Source organism: Aethina tumida, chromosome 5, assembly GCF_024364675.1.
Source record: "Aethina tumida isolate Nest 87 chromosome 5, icAetTumi1.1, whole genome shotgun sequence".
Taxonomy (NCBI): Eukaryota; Metazoa; Arthropoda; class Insecta; order Coleoptera; family Nitidulidae; genus Aethina; species Aethina tumida.
Genome location: NC_065439.1, coordinates 19,399,707 through 19,420,234, shown reverse-complemented (window position 1 = coordinate 19,420,234; position 20,528 = coordinate 19,399,707). Strand labels below are relative to the sequence as shown.

At 24.8% G+C, this 20,528-nt stretch overlaps 1 protein-coding gene and 1 long non-coding RNA gene across 3 annotated transcripts in view; both read right to left on the bottom strand.

Moving 5' to 3' along the window:
- Positions 1–1,638: 1,638 nt before the first annotated feature.
- Positions 1,639–20,528, bottom strand: part of LOC126265758 (uncharacterized) — a 186,042-nt gene continuing 167,152 nt past the window's right edge. For both annotated transcript variants that reach the window (XR_007548233.1, XR_007548234.1), the window contains exon 2: positions 1,639–3,608. This is a non-coding gene — a long non-coding RNA (uncharacterized LOC126265758). The remainder of the gene's footprint in view (positions 3,609–20,528) is intronic.
- The window catches only part of LOC109596169 (uncharacterized), a 90,272-nt gene continuing 71,382 nt past the window's right edge, over positions 1,639–20,528 (bottom strand). The window contains exon 3 of the mRNA XM_020011665.2: positions 1,639–6,027. Within this exon, the coding sequence (XP_019867224.2) occupies positions 5,903–6,027 (125 nt within the window). The 3' untranslated portion in view covers positions 1,639–5,902. The remainder of the gene's footprint in view (positions 6,028–20,528) is intronic.

Below are 20,528 nucleotides of genomic sequence, written 5' to 3'. Positions count from 1 at the left end.
ATTTTATATCTTTTCTATAGTGTCTAAAAATATTGAATATTTTTGTAATAATTTTATCTGGAATTTTTAAGTCCCTGCAAGAAAAAGTGACTAAACCATTTTGAAAAGTTACAACCAACTTCATATCCTTATTTCATCCTTTAATTAAACTCCCATTTTGAGAATCTGGACTTAAATTTTAAGCTGACAATTTTATAAAATATTTTCGGTCACAAAACATTTTAAGGAGATATTCCTTATACATATTTTTTATTAATATTATTTTATATTTTTTCTATAGTGTGTAAAAATATTGAATACTTTTGTAATAATTTTATCTGGAATTTTTAAGTCCCTGCAAGAAAAAGTGACTAAACCCTTTTGAAAAGTTACAACCAACTTCATATCTTTATTTCATCCTTTAATTAAACTCCCATTTTGAGAATCTGGACTTAAATTTTAAGCTGACAATTTTATAAAATATTTTCGGTCACAAACATTTTAAGGAGATATTCCTTATACATATTTTTTATTAATATTATTTTATATTTTTTCTATAGTGTGTAAAAATATTGAATATGTTTGTAATAATTTTATCTGGAATTTTTAAGTCCCTGCAAGAAAAAGTGACTAAACCCTTTTGAAAAGTTACAACCAACTTCATATCTTTATTTCATCCTTTAATTAAACTCCCATTTTGTTTTTATTACTAAGAATCTGACAGACTATTCTAAGAAAATATTTTGTTAGAAATAATTTTATATTTTTTCTATAGAATCTATAAAATATTGAATAATAGATATAAGTTTGTGTAATTTATTTAGAATTTTTAAGCCACATCAACTAAAAGTGTCTAGATCCATTTGGTAAGTTACAACTTACTCGAGATCCAGATCTCGTCCTTTAATTAAACCCCACTTTGTTTTTATTATTAAAAATCCGGTGCACTTAATAATTTATTTACTGCAACGTGGCTTTACAAAAGTTTACGATCCATCTGGGAAATGATCCACCTCGCGAAAACACCCGCTGATTTCCCCAGACTTGGGCCAACGTCTCACACACGAAAACCCTAAACTAGCCCAATTGAATAAATAAAAACCGACGTCCTGAAACATAAAGCATGTTTAATTAAAGCCATTAGCGTAGAAAAAAGCAAACCAAGCACTCTTTTTCGTCCGACAGATTAAACCAAAACCGACGGAATATGACCGCACCGGTAACGGGATTAAGTAAATTTTCATTAAAACGGGACAGTTTCCTCTCATCTTTTCCGAGTGCCGTTCAATTATTATTTTTTTTAATATGTGCATTCGTCGGCTCGCTTTAACACCGAGGGTAATTAGTTATTTAAACCATCAACGTATAAAATTAGCAAGTAACTTGGATTTTAATAATAAATAAGTGCGTGGGAGTTCCGGCAAAACGCAATTAATTCAAAGCAAAAAAAAATGCGTGTGGCAGTGTGGCAGCTTGAAGTTTATGATGTGACCTGCTCAAATTTATGGTTCTGTTTTCTGGAACGTTACATATTTCATCTCAGGACCGAAAGTCTGGATCCACTTGATGAATTTCGTCCGAATTAAAATTCCTTTTAACTGAATTACGAAACGTGAAGTCAGATTTTTGTTTGAAAGGGTGTGAATTAAAATTCGTCCGTCAACTTTTTTAATGTTTATTTATAATAACCTTAAGAGTATTACAGAAATCGATACAGCAGGTGATTTTTTTTTTGTTGTTGAATGTGATGTAATTTGTTTTGTACGAAAAGCACTTACACTAATGATCAATTAGAATTATTTACATTGATAATTCAAAGTTGTGCTTCGGTGCAATCACAGTAATACAATTTTATTTCATGCAAAATATGGAAAACATCATGATTTAGAATTGGTAAACGAACAAGTGATTGCTTGTAATCAAAACAATTAAATTATTAATGATCAATATTTGTCAATATTTCTATCATGTTTTATTGATTATGTACTGTAAAGCGTATGGAATTAAAGCCTCTTATTATAAGTAAAAAAATTAAATGAATACCTTGTTTAAATTTAAATGTTTATCAATCAGTTGTGACTTGTTCATGGTGGTTAATTGTTAACTTAAACAACTTATTCATTCAAAAGTATTGCTCAGATCAATTTAAAGTGAAATATTTTTATTTATATTTCTAACAGTAACGTAATATTTTTTGAGTTTAATACAACACATGTGAAGTTGAATTTTTTTATTGTGACAAAAGATATGTATTTTATAAAATCAATGACATTTACATTTTTCCAATATATTTTGGCAGTTGCAGAAATGTAAATAAAAATAAATATTTCCATTTAAATTACTATTTTTAGTGAATTGTTTACAAATAGTATCAATAACAAAACAAAGCTGATTATTTCTATATATATATTTTCGCTATGTCTAAATTTGGAAAATCTTAGTTTTAATAAATCTGTAGTAGCCTAAATTTTACATATCTTAAATTTTAAAATTTCTTTAGAATATACGTGTACTTAATGTTTATTATTCTTAAGCTTATCTATTGGTTTTTTTCTGAATTACATTTATTAGAGCGAATTTGCACAACTCGAACTGACATAGATATTCAACCCCTCCGCCCCCAAAAAAATCCGAATTTCTAATAACTGTCGGATCGAAATTAATAAGAGGGAACAAATTCAAATGGAAAGATCCATCCACAGAAGCGCCCTAATTTGGAACGACGTTTTAAAAATTGCGGACAAACAGTTCACCCCGGTTTTAATTAATTTCAATATCTATTTCAGTCGAACGTGCCGAATAAACACCATTAAACACATTACATGTACACACGTAACGTCGAATTGAGCGTCTAGAATTTAAGTTTTACGAGGGGGGTAACATTTTTTTTTTTTTCGTGTCCGCGATATTTTCAACGCCCACGCACACACGGGGGAAAGAAACAAGTGCACAAGCACGGAGACGTGTTGTGCGTTAAAGTTAAAGAGTCCGGATTCCTTGCCGGAAATTCCTTTGACGCGAGCTCCGTGCCAAATTCAAATTACTTTCTATTGTGTCCCAGACATTCCAACTATTTTAAAATGTACCAACTCAATTATCCCGTCGGGAGGATAACGTGAATGAGTCGCTGTGATCTGGATGATCGCGGCTCAATTGTGTTGGAGGTTTAAACTTCGCGTTCGGCTTTTTATCCGTGATTTTTGCGGTTGTTGAGGAATGCGTTTGGGAACGCTGCGACTGTTTTAAAATGTGTTTCGGATTTAATTTGATGGTTTGACGTTTTGGTTTTTCATACATTTATTGTCGATTATTAAACTTTAGATGAACTCTTTAGATTTTATTGGTGAATTTTGTGTTTTTGTGAAATGTTTCTAAACAATACAACTTTACGATGTATTAAAACAATTATTCATATATCCTGAATAAATGTCGTAAACCAGGATTCAAGTGGACATCAAAATTTTAATGGACTTTTAGATTTTCATATTTCATTTTTTAATTTTTCAACTTTAAGTGAACATTTAATCCTTTGTAAATGCTTTTTCAACTTAATTAGTATTTTTAATGACAATTATTCACTTAATAGTTTGAATATAGGTCACACTAAAATTTAAACATTAACTGAACATCTATTTTTTAATGAACACTCAGTTCTGTTGTTGCCATGGAAAGTTAAAAATGTTACAACACACATTAAAATGTTTTTTCAAACTTTAAGTTGAAATTTAAGCATTTGTAATTATTTTTTTTTGAGCTTATTTTGTAATAAACAGAATTATTTTAAAATATATCACAAGCTATTTATATCAGAAGATCAAAACTGTTGTTTTTAAAGTTCTTCATATTTTGAATATTGATGATTGAACTTTTAATGAGTTATTTGGCTCTTTTTAATAATTTTCGTATTTGTTGTGGAATGTTTTAAACATTTCAACCTTAAATTGTATCAAATCTATTAATTATTTACTTTTAATATATCGAAGAAGAATCACACTCCAATTCCCATAATTTTAAAATTAAATAAACAATCTAAATTTTAATGAACATTTACTTCTATGGTTGGTGTAGAATGTTAAAAATATTACAACAAACATTAAAATGAGTGGGTAAAAATTTCAATTTACAATCCTAGATCTTAGTACTTCATTTTTCAAAGTTCAAACTTTGAGATGAAATTTAAGCATTTGCAATTGATTTCTTTGAGCTTATTTTGTAGTATGTTTAATAAACAAAATTATTTTAAAATGAATCGATGAGATATTTATACCGCAAGATCAAAACTATGTTGACATTAAAGTTCTTCATATTTTGAATATTGATGATTGAACTTTTAATGATTTTTTTCCTCTTTCTAGTAATTTTCGTATTTGTTGTGGATTGTTTTAAACATTTCAACCTTAAACTGTATCAAGACTATTAATTATTTGCTTTTAATATATCGAAGGAGAATCACACTCCAATTTCCATAATTTCAAAATTAAATAAGTAATCTAAATTTTAATGAACATTTACTTCTATGGTTGATGTAGAATGTTAAAAATGTTACAACAAACATTAAAATGAGTGTGTAAAAATTTCAATTTACAATCCTAGACCTTAGTACTTCATTTTTCAAACTTTGAGATAAAATTTAAGCAATTGTAATTGATTTTTTTGAGCTTATTTTGTAATATGTTTAATAAACAAAATTATTTTAAAATGAATCAACAAGATATTTGTACCAGAAGATTAAAACTATGTTGTTTTTAAAGTTCTTCATATTTTGAATATTGATGATTGAACTTTTAATGAGTTCTTTGGCTCCTTCTAGTAATTTTTGTGTTGTGGAATGTTTTAAACATTTCAACCTTAAACTGTATCAAGACTATTAATTATTTGCTTTTAATATATCAAAGGAGAATCACACACCAATTCCCATAATTTCAAAATTGAATAAACAATCTAAATTTGAATGAAAATTTACTTCTATGATTGGTGTAGAATGTTAAAAATGTTAAAACAAACATTAAAATGAATGTTTAAAAACTTCAATTTACAATCCTAGATCTTAGTACTTCATTTTTCAAAGTTTAAACTTTGAGATGAAATTTAAGCATTTGTAAATGTTTTCTTTGAGCTTATTTTGTAATATATTTAATAGACAAAATTATTTTAAAATGAATCAACAAGATATTTATATCAGAAGATCAAGACTATGTTGTTTTTAAAGTTCTTCTTATTTTGAATATTCCAATAAATTCTTCGGCTCTTTCTAGTAATTTTCGTAATTGTTATGGACTATTTTAAACATTTTGTCCATAAAATGTATCAAGATTATTAATTATACACTTTTAATATGTTATTGATTTAATTTTATGTAAATGTATTTTGAGCCCTTTTGCAATATTTGCAATAGAGTATCAAGTTTGAGTTACTTTAATACTTTAATTAATTGTCAGTGATTTTCAAATGATGATTTTATTTGATGCGGAATATTTTTTAACATTTCAACCAATTTTAAACGTATCAATGATAATTCACTTTAACATTTCAAATGTAAATGGCATTTCAGTTAACAAGGTTTAAACTAAACAGTGTAACTGTCAATAGTTGATTTTTAATGATTTTATTTTATTATTTGGAATTTGAATTACTCACAAATGACGGTTATGAATTGCAATTCCTTTTGTGCGATGGTTCAAATCTAGGGCCTAATGAAAAATGTGGGGTGTGGGCGTTGAAAATACTTTCCTCCATTCGCATAACGAAAAGCATCGATTACAGGTTGTATTAGACACTCGGTTTACTTGTCGCTTGATAAATTAAAAACGAAAAGAACAAACAATGAACGAGGAAGACTATAGAAAATGATTTAGAATATCATTGAGGAATGTGCTCTCTACTATCTGGTTTTAGTCGTTTCGTACGATCCGTGATGGTCGTTTTAGTGCCGGTAGCCCAACGCCAGGACGACGAGGCACAGGATTATCGGGAACGTCGATGATTTGATGTGCGGCGTGGAGTTGCAAGCGTCCTCGGTGCAACACAAGGTCCTTGTGCCCCAATCCTCTGTAACAACACAAACATTGTCAGTTCTATTTGTCACGCAGCAAAACGGTTTTATTAAAAGTATTCTTTTAAAGTATCTTGTCAGTTTGGTGCAAGGTGTTACCTGCAAACAACTTCCAGCTAATAAAAACATCAACTTTATCGACGGAACCGTAGGTTGCGATACGTGCGGGCCGTCGATATGCAGAATTTAATGGCGCAACGGCTGGGCCGAAAATTTAATAAACTGCATTCGGAAAATCACCGTTAACGTAGATTGAATATTTATAGATCGTCCGATCGGGCGTAATTCCGAAATACCCGCGAGGATTGCTTTCAATTTCGGTCCCCACGACGCCCCGAAAACTATTTACGTCACAATGTTGTTTTGCAACAAAATGGCAAAATAATTTCGGATAGTCGGTACGCGATCGAACGCCGTACCGGAATTTGCCCCCCTCGGAAACCGGAATGTAACAGCTGGTGCGGCGGAATAGTGCGACAGTGGTTAGACATAACTTCTGTTTAGTGTCCCGCCACAATTAAGATGTTGCTGGAGGTAATTAATAGGGGAGGTAATTAGCGACTAAGGTGAGGGTTAACAATGCGATAAATTTATGGAGAGCAGTTGAGGTTGAAGGCTCAGCCATCTCATCTTCTTATAACCCGATCATTTACGTCCACATTTGATTTAATTAAGCGGTCCCGACGTACGTACTCGATTCGGTAATTAGTTGTTTTATTACCTGCAATTAATTTAGACACGTTTTTTTGTAGTAAAATTATTCTAACTGGATGTAAAATTTTGTTCATTAAGTTTGTAGTTAATTATAAAAAAATATATAAGACCGGCGGTAAGAGGATATATTTTATTTATTAAAAAATTATGCAAAAATATAAGTTATATTAATAAAATATTTTTTAAAATTTTTGTTTAATTGTAGGAAATTGAAAAATTTTAATTATTTGTCAAAAAATAATTTTATTAAATTTGATGCTTGTTTTATTTATAGTAATTAAAAATTGTTAACTTCTAAATAAAGTACAAAAAAATGATGATGTTACGAAAAACGTAAAAATTTACTAAAAACGTAAAAAACCACTAAAAATCTCAAAAATTCATTAAAAACGTGAGAAATTACTAAAAAACGTAAAGTGACCTAATTCCATACGATCAAATTCCATACGATCATTTTTCACACGATAAAATCCGTACGATCATTTTCCATATGATGAAAATCCGTACTATCAAAATCCAGATGATCATTTTCCATACGATCAAAATCCATACGATAATTTTCCATACGATAAAATCCATACGTTCATTTTCCATATGATCAAAATCCATACGATCATTTTCCATAGGATCAAAATCCATACGATCATATTCCATACGATCAAAATCTATATGATCATTTTCCATAGGATCAAATTCCATACAATCATTTTCCATACGATCAAAATTCATACGATCAATTTCAATACAATTAAAATCTATAGGTAAAATCCATACGATTAAATAATTTAATTAATTTTGACTGCATTATAATATTTAAAGTTATTCATTTTTTTAATATAAAAATATTTTTTTTACTTAAAAATTTAATTTTATTTTATAAATTTGTAATTATTATTATTATATCATAAGAAAATACCAAATTTTGATAATTTGGAGATGTTAATATGGAATTGGACCTTACAAATTTGTTTTGTTTAGTAAAATTTAAAATTATTCAATATTTTTATTATAAAAATAATTTTTAATGAAATTATTATTATGTTATCAAATTTAAATATGTATTATATTAAATTTTGATATACCATTTAAATTAATATTATTTTATATAATTAATTTAATTATGAAAATAATATATTTTTGAAATTTTAAATATTAAAATTTTTGAATATATAAAAAAATATTAAATTTTGATATTTTGTCGATATTTGTATTGTTTTGAAAGTTATGCATTATAAAAACAAGAAAATTTTGAAATTTTGGGTAAACAATTTAATTTTATGTTTTTCATATCAAATTTAAAGTATAAAAAATCTTAAATATTGATGTTTTTTGAATATTAATATAGAATTTGTACTTACAAGTTATAGATTATTTTTTTTATAAAAAAATCGATTCGAAAATGTATTAAAATTTTGATATTTTGTCGATATTTGTATTGTTTTGAAAGTTATGCATTATAAAAACAAGAAAATTTTGATATTTTGGGTAAACAATTTAATTTTATTTTTTTTTATATCAAATTTAAAGTAAAAAATCTTAAATATTGTTGTTTTTTGAATATTGATATAGAATTTGTACTTGCAAGTTATAGATTATTTTTTTTATAAAAAAATCGATTCGAAAATGTATTAAAATTTATATTTTGTGAATATTAGTATAAAATTTTACCTTGTAAATTTATGGTATACATTTAAACATAATTAATAAACCTATTCCAAATTTAAGTTTAAAATTTAAAATTTTGTTACATAAAGAATTATATGGCTCATTAAAATCAAGTTTTTTTCGTGAAAAAATGTGACATAATTTTTCGTATTAAAAAAAAGTCAAACCCTCGGGTTTTAGGGGTGAACATCGGTGTTGCGTCATTAGCATTAATCCCGAAATAAACCCCCATTATTAAGGATCATTTGTGCAAGGTGTATAAATTTCGAGAACGTAAACCCTCTACATTACTTGGGTAATCTTTCTAATACCGGGGACGTTTATATTAAAATACGAGTCGTTATTTTCCGAATTCGGGCTTATTTTGCGATTCACAAAAGGCGCGAAAATTGTGCGAAATTACATTTTGCGGTGTACGGACACAATGAATAATCAATTCCGTTGCTGCTAAATTATTACGCGGTTAATAAAATAAATTAATAAACTATTTTATTCGCATACATTTATTACCGTTGTAAAATCCATTTTGCAAATACGATTCGATGTACAAACCAAATTAAATCTGCCTCATTAAAAATGGATCGAATGCAAATGTGAATTCCGACATAAATTTATTGCTCAATTTAAATAAATTATTTTAGTCATTTTTTATATATATATACGTATATGTTGTATATGTTTCCAGAAGCGGCGGGACGTATTAAACCGGCGGTTGTCGTTCACCCGTATTTGCTGTTGTACATCATCCCTTCTTATGGAATTACACTAGTTGTTTGTTAGTCTAGTTAATGCGACAATCTAGACACACAGACGCGCGATAAACAAATTGGATGGTGTCATAGGCCAAAATGGGGGTGTACCATACTTTATAAATACACGGTTGCTGCAGCCTCCAGACGGAGTGTTGCCTGTGATATAAATTCAATTTTGTTTCGGGGCAAATTCTGCACGGCATATCGTGTCTTTTCGGGGGTTTAACATAACTTTGGTGGATTAAAGCGGGAGCTTAGGATGCCTTTCAAGGTTAACAATGCCGTAAGCGAATGAAAAAACGATTATTAACCTCAAAGTTAATAAATAATAACATAAAGTTAAAATATTAGAGTTTTTGAACCTGTCTTTATATTTTCTTTATAATAATAATTTGTATTATTATCTATACATATAAATAAAATTGGAGTGTCTGTTTGTAATATTGAAATAACCGTAAAATTAATTTAAAGTATTGTTCTTTTAATAAAATGTTTATGTCTTTTAGTTATTTTTTTACGTTTTTAGTATTTTTTTGGGAATGACTTTTCAGGAAATTAGTATTAGTAAAAAAATAAAAATCCATAAAGTTATTAAAGTGAAACTATGCAATTTAATCAGTATGAATTTAATCGTATGGATTTTATCATATAGATTTTAATTGTATAAAAATTTATCGGATTGATTTTGATCGTATGGAATGTGATCCTATGGAAAATGATCATATGGATTTTGATCATATGGAACATGATCGTATGGATTTTGATCGTACGGATTTTCATCGTATGGAAAATGATCGTATGGAATTAGGTCACTTTACGTTTTTAGTAATTTCTTACGTTTTTCATGAATTTTTGAGATTTTAGTTTTTCGTAACATACAACAACGTTATATATATATATATATATATATATATATATATATATATATATATATATATATATATATATATATATATATGGTAATTGTAGCAATTAATGCACCCAAGAAATTTCGAAAGTATGGCTCATTAGTATTTACTACTCATACGGGAAATTTTCTTTGAAACTAAATTGTTTGGGAGGACAAAAATTTCTTCCAATTTTGCTTCGACATTTCACAATAATTTTCACATGGTTATAGAAGTGTAATAAACAGCTTGTATTGTATATTATATTATTTATATTATTTATAATATTTATATTATTTATATTATTTATATTATTTATATTATTTTTATTATTTATATTATTTATATTATTTATATTATTTATATTATTTATATTATTTATATTATTTATATTATTTATATTATTTATATTATTTATAATATTTATATTATTTATATTATTTTATTATTTATATTATTTTTATTATTTATATTATCTTTATTATTTACGATATTTACAATTGTATGACTAAATAGTTATATTTTTAGTAAAAGAAACTCTGTTAGTAATGCAGTTATAACCACAAATTAATTTTTTTCATATATTTTTTTTAAATTTCCAAAATATGAACTAATTTGCTAACCTAACCTATATAAAAATAAAATATTTATTTATTTAGTTTTAAAATTGAATAAAATTATATTAGATATTTTTCTCTTCAATACAAAATTTGAAATAAAATAGATTTATTATCTATATTTAATTTATATTATAATTTTTTGGTTATAACTTAAATTATTCTAAATTTGGTTGATTAAGCTTCAAAGGTCATATAATAATTAATATAATTATAAAAATATTATATTCTAATTCTATATTAAAAATAACTATAAATTTACTTATAAAATCAACTAATTATTTCAGCATCAAGCATAAATTAAATTTCTTAAATTTATCGAATTTAGTGTATATAAAAATTATATAATTTGTGAGATAAGGTCATCAGGTAAACTGGTCACAAGATAATTGGGTCATTAGGTAAATTGGTCATAAGATAATTAGGTCATTAGGTAAATTGGTCATAAGATAATTAGGTCATTAGGTAAATTGGTCATAAGGTAATTAGGTCATTAGGTAAATTGGTCATAAGGTAATATAATAATTATACAAATATTATATTCTAATTCTAATTATATTAAAAATATCTTATTTTAAATTTCGAGTTCATGTATAAAATAATTTATGTAATTTTTAATAACTGAAATATTAAAATAAATTTAACTTATGTTTTAATGATTATTACACATCCTCAAAGTTATAATTAGAAGTATAAACAAACGCAATTCATTTCAGCGGGTTAGTAGTATAAACTAAGTTTATCTAAATATCTCCCATGCGATTCAAAACTGCCCGAAACTGCATTAGATAAATCTCCATTACAATTAGTCGAACAACGCAACAATAAAAGCGCATTTAGCGTAAAATAATCTGCATAAATGTGCGAAACACATCGGCAATTACGACACGAAGTGTTTTCTGTTGTGGACGAATTGGTCCCAGTTTAGAGCATCAATAAAACACAACCGTGCGTTATTTTTGGATGGTATTTATTGTCCTGTTTTTTGGCACTTCCAGCACTTCTTCGGAGGGTAAATTGATTGTAAACTTAAGATCGGTTGTAAATTTCGTAAGGAAGAAAGGCGAACTCCAGGGTTAATGGGAGGTTGTCGTTTGAGTATTAAGGAGGGTGACTGTTAAATTGAATTTATCTCTTTTCTTTTAATCTGGATCAGAGAAAAACTGACTGATATCAGTAAATGTTCACTGATTATTTGAATCAAAACTCGGAAACTGAGAATCAGTGGAATTTCTAAATCACTATAATTTCATTGAAAAATCAGCAAAATTATAGTTGATTAATCAGTTCTCTCGATTAATCACTAATTTTAAGTGATAGATAATTCTATTGATTGATCACTGATTTCTCCAGATGCATCAGATAGTTCCTTAAAATGATGAAACATAATTTTCACTGATTACTCAGTAAGTTTCATTGATTTTAGAGACTATTTAATAATTTCCACTGAAAAATCAGTAAATTTCACTCACAAATAAGTAATTTTCATTGGGGATTAGTAAGTTCTACTGATTAATCAGTTTTTATTGATTAAACAACTAATTCCACCGATTAATCAATAAGTTCCTTTGATTCAGAGGTAAAAGCTCACTTTGAGATCAATTTCACAGATGAATCAAGCACGTTCTGCTGACTAGTAATAGCAGTAAGTAGATGTTTCATCAGCTTACTTCTACAGCAACGTTAGTGTACTTCCCTCAAAGTAATTAGTATAATTTCAGTGATGAATCTACTGATTAAATATTAAATAAATCGCTGGAATTACACAACGGGGACCAAATCATAAAACATCATGGCGTAACCACAGACAGAACAAGTTATTTTTGGGAGATGAGAACGGGCATTAATTTTAATATCGCGTGCCGCCAATTTCCGTGAGTTCCGATAATAAACATCCGCGGTCCGTAAATTAAACCGGACAAATTGGAGAATTATTTTGAGTCCTTTATAACGGAATAAGACCCGCATTTATCACCACGCGGGATGCGGAATGGTGTTTTTATTATAAAAATCTCTTTTCTCGCCGGAAATGCACGGGCAGCAAGTAATTTTTTATGGGGCGGTCTAATTTGTGGTTTTATTATGTATAAGGACGCAGATAATAAAAATGCGGGAGTAAAAAAAAGTTTTATTCGGTGAACCCGAAACTTATTACATACTTTATGCACCGTGTAAAATGTTTTATTGTTTTTGTTATTAGTAGCTTAATTAAAAAGATAATTTTGGTTAAATTAAAATGATGTATTTTAAGATTATTTACAATGTTATAAATTGTTTTATTTATAATTTTAATTGTAATAGTTTTTAATTATTTAATATTGTAAAAATCCCATGGAAACATTTTATATTAGTAAAAATGAAATAATAGTTTTATGAATAAATTTACGTTCCTCACAGTTAAAGTTTAAATTAAATTTTCAAACTATATATTACCAGTTGTTAAATTTATTATTTGCAATTAACTTGGTCTGCAAGTTTTATAAAATTTAAATACACATGTTTATTTAATTTTAAAATTGAATACGTTAAAATAAATTGTTTCATTTTGTCACTGTAATTTTCAAATTTTACATTTCATTGAAGATTTTTGTTTATACAGAGAACGATTTTTAGGTTAATGTTATTAAATTTAACAATTCATAAATAATTAATACTAAAATGAAATTTGAAAGTCAAAAAATTCTAAACTAGAATGTTTTAAAATACTAAACAAGGAAATACATGTTCAAATTGAACTTAATATATTTGTTAATGTTACCTAATTTAAAATGATTAAAGAAATAAATTGATTAAATAAATTATTTTACAGTATACAAAAAAGGTTTTATATGTTGTTATATGTTTATCTTCATTACTAATATTAATTTATAAATTTTCTACACCAATTTATTCAACGAATAATCAAAATAAAACATGAAAGCTTTTCATGTTAGTAAAAACAAAGTAATAAAGTTTTATGAATAAATTAACATTCGTCATAGACCAAGTTTATATTAAATTTCTACAAATCTCTAGTTGTTTAATTTGTTGTTTACTATTAAATTTGAATTGAAACAAACTTTTAAATTAGAAACTTTGTTTAATTAATTTTGCACATTATATTATTATTTCATGCTTTACTGCAAAATTTAAAATTAAACAAGTAAAAAAATTGTTATGTTTGAATTGGTTTTGGAAGAAATAAATAATAATAAATTATCTGTAAATTTATATTACGAATGTTGTTCGTTTAATTTTAATTTTATTTTCAGATTTACTCCTTGAGTATTTCTCATAGATATAATTAAATTGGTAATTAATTATAAATCAATTTATTTTAAATGTTAATATAAAATAATTAACAAATTAATTTATATTATGAATTAATTCCTGAAAATAATATTTTAGAAATATTTTAGAAATTTAATTTCTGAATTTTTATTTTATTTTTTATTATTTGCCAAATAATAAAGAGAAAACATGTAACAGCATTTTAATTTAACAATGCATTTTATATTAATAAAATGAAAAATGCTCGTTTATATAAAACTGATTGAATATTTGTTTGGTTATTTTTGTTTTTTATTAATTCTAACTTAAAACTATAAAAAAAATAATTTTGTTGAAATTGAAGGCTACATACAAGGCTAATTTTTGATTACTAGTAATTAGCCTATTATTATTTAAAAATAAAAATAAAAAAAAATTTATTTTATTACAAATTTTTGAAAATAACTATTTTTTGAACAGCATTTTATAAATTATTTTCAAATCTTTAGTGATCTTTTAATTTTAATTTAATTTTACCTCTATTTCAATCAATAATAATAATATTATTATAATATTGTTATATATTAAATATTTTATTAACAAATTAATCTCTAATACGTTGTAATGAATAAATAATTTATTTATTTTTATTAATTGATTAACATTTATAATTTTTTCATAAAACTAACTTTAAAATTTTATGAATATGAGTATAAATATGTATTAATTATAAATTTAAAATGACTTACAAATTATTTTATGATATGCAAGAAATTCTAAAAAACATTTTATTTTGTCTGTTACATTATAGTGTATTAGTTTTAAATAACTTTATTAATAAAATTTAACTTCAATTAAAAATTAATTAATTAATAAACTATGAAAGCATTTTATATTATTAAAAATTAAATAATTCTTTAAGTTTCTCTGTATTAATTTTAACTGAAAATTAATTAATTTGAATTTGATTGAAAATTAATTTATAAATTTAAAATGTACATATTTATTCAATTTGAAATGTACATATTTATTCAATTTGAAATTGAATACATTATAATAAATGATGGTTTTTAAATTGATGGTAATTTTGATTAATTAGTATTGGATTAAAATTTAAAAATAAAAAAATCATTTTTATTAATAAAATTTAACATTAATTTATTTGTATGACAATATAAAGAAAATCTATATTTATTTTTTTTATTTCTTAATGAAAACGAATTTTTAAATTAGAAATTTTTAAAACTAAAAAGTAGAGTAGTGGCCATAGTTATTGCAATATGAGCTGTACTACTTGAATTGGTGGTACATATAATAATTATTTTTTCTTTTATTACTGTGTCTACCTGTTCAACCTAATTTTATTTTTTAAAAAACTGCATATAATTTTATTTCTCAATGGATGAATGAATTTTATTTCTCAATCAATTGTAGCAACTTGTTAATGTACTTTAAATCAATTATATATTAGATATCTTATATTATAATTATTTCTCATTCGAAATAAAAAATTGACTAATCTAAAAGATTTGTTTATAACAATTCAAGAAACTTGATGGAATATAGATTTGTGGTATATTTGAAAATTTGTGCAGTCTGTGTCACGGAGGTGGACCTAAATTAAAAAACGAAAATAATATAACTAAATATTTATGTTAAATAAATAACATATTTTATCATTAAAAATTCCTTTAAAATTTAAAGTTGCTATATTAATGTCCAGCTCAATTCAGAAAATTAAAAAATGTGTAGTATTTTGCAGAATAAGAATATTATACTGTAATATTGTAATACTGTATAAAACAACAATAATAAATTAATAATATTTTAAGAGTCCACATTAAACGAAAGAATTATGTCTAAAATATTTAACATTTTAAGTTCCTCTAATAATGGCCACCATTGTACATGTGTATGTTGATTAAATTGTCCTTGTTAAAACTAGTTCAATTAAAAACACAACAATCTTAAACGGATTACAATATCGCCTTTTGAAAAACAGCCGAATTAAACGTGCCAAACTCATCAAACTCGCATCATAATAATATCAACCCCCAAAACACATTATCCCAGAAATTATCGTGCTGCAATTCGGCGAGTCCGTGTCCGTGTCGGAGATAATTCCGCACGGCACGTTCGGAACGCGAATCCCGTGAATGGGGCCGGTCCCCGGTCGGCTTTTTGTAATTGCTTCGCAATTCGAATACAATTACGTTGCGACCGTAAATTGCGAAAACAATCCCTCACACCCCCGTTCGCACGTATGATTCTCGTTGACCGTTTTCGGATTTTAATATTTTTTTTTCTATCGAATTAATAGAAACGGTCAGTTTTAATGTGGTCGTCGGTGGGAAAAATTGAAATTGACTTTTTCGTACGGGTCGAACGAAAAAGCAAATGAAATGTCGGATCGGTTACACACAATAAATCCATTAAAATGCGAACGCAAAACATATTTACAGTTTACCGTTACCAAGAAGAGTAAAACTGGCTGAATATATTACATTAATGTTGAAAGTATAAAAGATATCAAAAATTAAAATCATTGGTTTTTATTTTCTAATACTTACAGTTTTATGACATCTTAATTAACCATTTTTAAAAATATCTACATTTTCGATATTATTTAGGGTAATTCAAGAGTATAGTAAAATTTTTATGTATTGACTTGAGTTATTAAATATGAAATATTAATTTTTATTGATCATTATTGAAGAATATTTTTTATAATATTTTATATCTTTTATATATTTTTTCAATATTTTTAATTTTTACCATGTTAAATAATTCAAAAAAATTATAAATCATTAAAATATAATATTTGTCAAATTAATTATTCCTATAAAAGTTAGATAAAAAATGACAATTAATTTCAATTATTATAATTTTTTAATCATTATAATATAAATAAAGTAAAATTTTTATATATTGACTTGAGTTCTCAAATATGAAATATTAATTTTTATTGAACATTATTGAAGAATATTTTTATAATATTTATATTTTCAATATTATTAATTCTTACCATGTTAAATAATTCAAAAAAATTATAAATCATTAAAATATAATATTTGTCAAATTAATTATTCCTATATTGTTAGATAAAAAATGACAATTAATTTCAATTATTATAATTTTTTAATCATTATAATATAAATAAATAAAGTAAAATTTTTATATATTGACTTGAGTTCTCAAATATGAAATATTAATTTTTATTGAACATTATTAAAGAATATTTTTTATAATATTTATATTTTCAATATTATTAATTCTTACCATGTTAAATAATTCAAAAAAATTATAAATCATTAAAATATAATATTTGTAAAATTAATTATTCCTATAAAAGTAAAAATTTCAATTTTTATAATTTTTTTAATCATTATAATATAAATTGAAATAAATTTTGATCAAATGACTTTTACAATTTCTTCACAGAACAAGTTATAACCAAATAATAAAACCAATAATAAGATATTTATCTTAAATGAAACTTTTTATTTATAATTTATTTATTTAATATTTTTAAAATGTTAAAAAATTAATTAATTTAATGTTTTAAAAATGGTCATTTATCATTTTTCCCATTATTGGGACCAAATAAAATATATTTAAGTTCTCAATAAAGAAGGAATTCTTATTAAAAAATAATATAATTATAATATATTAAAATATTTGCAAAATTAATTGTACTCTATAAAATTAGATCTAGAAACATGAAGAATTGAAATTGTATATATTATATTAATATAATATAAATTGTAATAAATTTTGTGTTTTAAAAATAAAATTCAAAACACTTTTATTACCTCTGAATTTTAACAAATAGTAACCAATATCAATATTTGTACATTTACTAAATTTTCTGTTATCATTATCGTTAATGAAATATTTAAATTTTTGTCTCCGAGGAGTATTAAACAGTAAATTTATAAAATGTTATACAACTACTCTTGTTCTTATATTCATAATTTTATATTTTTCATTTTTCAAAATTTACATAAATATTTTGTGCTCCGGCTTGTTTTTTATTTAATTTTTACAGTGTTCTTATTTTCATGAAATTTCACTAATTAATTTTAAATTAATTTATAAAATAATTCGCAAAAAAATTTTGAAATATTGGATCTGGAATAAAAAATTATGCTAAAATTTCTAACTTTATAATTATAATATATATATATATATATATATATATATATATATATATATATATATATATATATATATATATATTATATCTATATAATTAAATATATATATTATATCTAAAAATAAAAAAAATCATAAAAAACGAAATATATCTAATCAAATATTTGATTAAATAAAAAAGATTTACAATTATAGAAATTGTTTATTTAAATATAGATATATCAAAAATTAAAATTATCAAAATTAGTTGAAAAATTTCAAAAAATAATTAATTTTAAGCAAAAATTTATTCAAAAGTTGTTTTGGAAATCAATTTTTCTTGTTTTACAGAAGTAATTTAGAAGCAACTTCATATAATAAGAAATAAAATTAAAGAAAGATTGGAGAAATACAAATAAAACTATAAAATTTTAATTTTTATGTTTATTTTAATTAAATATGTCTTTATTTTGATCAACAATTCAATTAAAACAGCGCATTCACCAAAAACGCAAATAAAATTTTACTACTTTTCCTATCTAGACTGAATAAAGCAAACGTTATGTTGTACTGTATAGCTTTATTTTTATTGCTACCATTAAGTTGTTGGCGTAACTAATAAAATACCAGTTTGGGGACGAAAAAACGTATATTATACAGTTGACGAAAAATCGTCTACATTTAGAACGATAAATCAGCAAACATTTCCCAATTTAGCTACACTAATGCTTAAAATAAATCATCTCCATTTTCCACGTCCACATGGAAAGTCAATAGAGCCATTTATTATATGTAATTCATCTGAAATAAACCGCTATTTACTGTCGGAAGTTCATGGTACACGATAATAAATAAATGCGGTTGAAAATATCGGAACATATTAAATAAATTTAATAATTCAACGTACGCCCGAACAATGAAATATGTATTTCAGTTTATTCCCCCGTGACCCTTTTCATTAAATAAACAGCAAAATATTTTATAGCATTCACCCAAAACGCAATTGCTCCTAAAAAGTAACGTTCACGGCACAAATTCACATTTGCAACGGGCCTCCCGAGAGTCTAGAATTATTTTTAGAACCGGCACATTTTTAAGGCATTAGAAAGCATCCATCCCCCGTTTTTCTATTTACCCAATGTAAATAAACAGCTGTTAAATCGCGTCAAGTTTGCGAATCGTACCCCGATTCCATTTCCTTTATATATATCACAAGAAGATTTCAAATTGGGTTTATTTTCGATCCAGTCCACCCACCCCATGGAAAAAATCCAAACCAACTGGGTGACGCATTCCTGAACGTTTACGCATCTAAGTTGCCGGCGGACGCTTTTTGCGAGGAAATAGGCTTCAGATCGGTGCTGAGAGTCCGAAATTGGTTGATTTAACTCACCGACTAGATGTCCAGTACTCAATTGTAGCAAAACACATTTTGAAAGTGTAATAACATTTTTATTTATTTATTTGATTAATTACAAACAATTTAACAGTTGCTTTTTTGAATAACAAAAATTTTACAGTTGTTTTTTTAAATAACAAAGAAATAAAGTAAAATATAAATTGTTTTCTTAAAATTTTGAGTTAACATGTGTCACTTTTTTATTACAAATGAGTTCCATAATTAAATTAGCTTTTAGAATGCAATTTCCAAAGAAAGAACAAAGGATAACATATTTTTGTTAAATTTCACATTTTCCAATATTTTTTAATGAATTTCTTTCATAATTGATTTAAATTTAATTTAAATCGAAATGCCATTAAAAACAATGTAACAGTTCAGAAGAAACAAAAAAATTCCAAAAGAAGAATTACTTGATTAATTTAATTAGTGAAATTTCAGGAAAGGGAAAACAATATAAATATTATATACAATATATATCACTTAATTTAAATTTAATTGGTGAAGTTTCATGCAAAGGAGAACGTAAAATGTAAAAGTTAATTAATTTTTTTAAAATAAAAACCACAATAGGAACGCTTTTTAATTAATTGATATTTTATTAATTAAGTTTCAACTTTTATTAGAATTGCTTATCGAAATTCAATTTTAAAATTGTTAATTATTTTTTTTTATTTTTAATGGATATTTTATAACAAGATCTATTTTTTATATTAAATAATTTAAAATTAATTAATGAAGTTCCATTAAAAAGATAATAGTCAAACTATCCAATTAATTTTTACGTTAAGTTATATTTTTAGCATGTTTTTATTAAGGTAATTTTGAAATATTTTTTTAATTATTTTTTATAATTTTGAAAAAATCTCTATAGTATAATTTTCTTTTATTGTAGACAAGCTGTTTATTACACTTCTATAACCAAAAAATTTTTAATTGTAAATATTTCATGTGAAAATTATTGTGAAATAAACTTCTTGTGAAAGCAAAATAGGAAGAAATTTCAGTCCTCTCGAACAATTTAGTTTCGAATAAAATTTCCCGTATGAGTAGTAAATACTATGAGCCATACTTATGTAC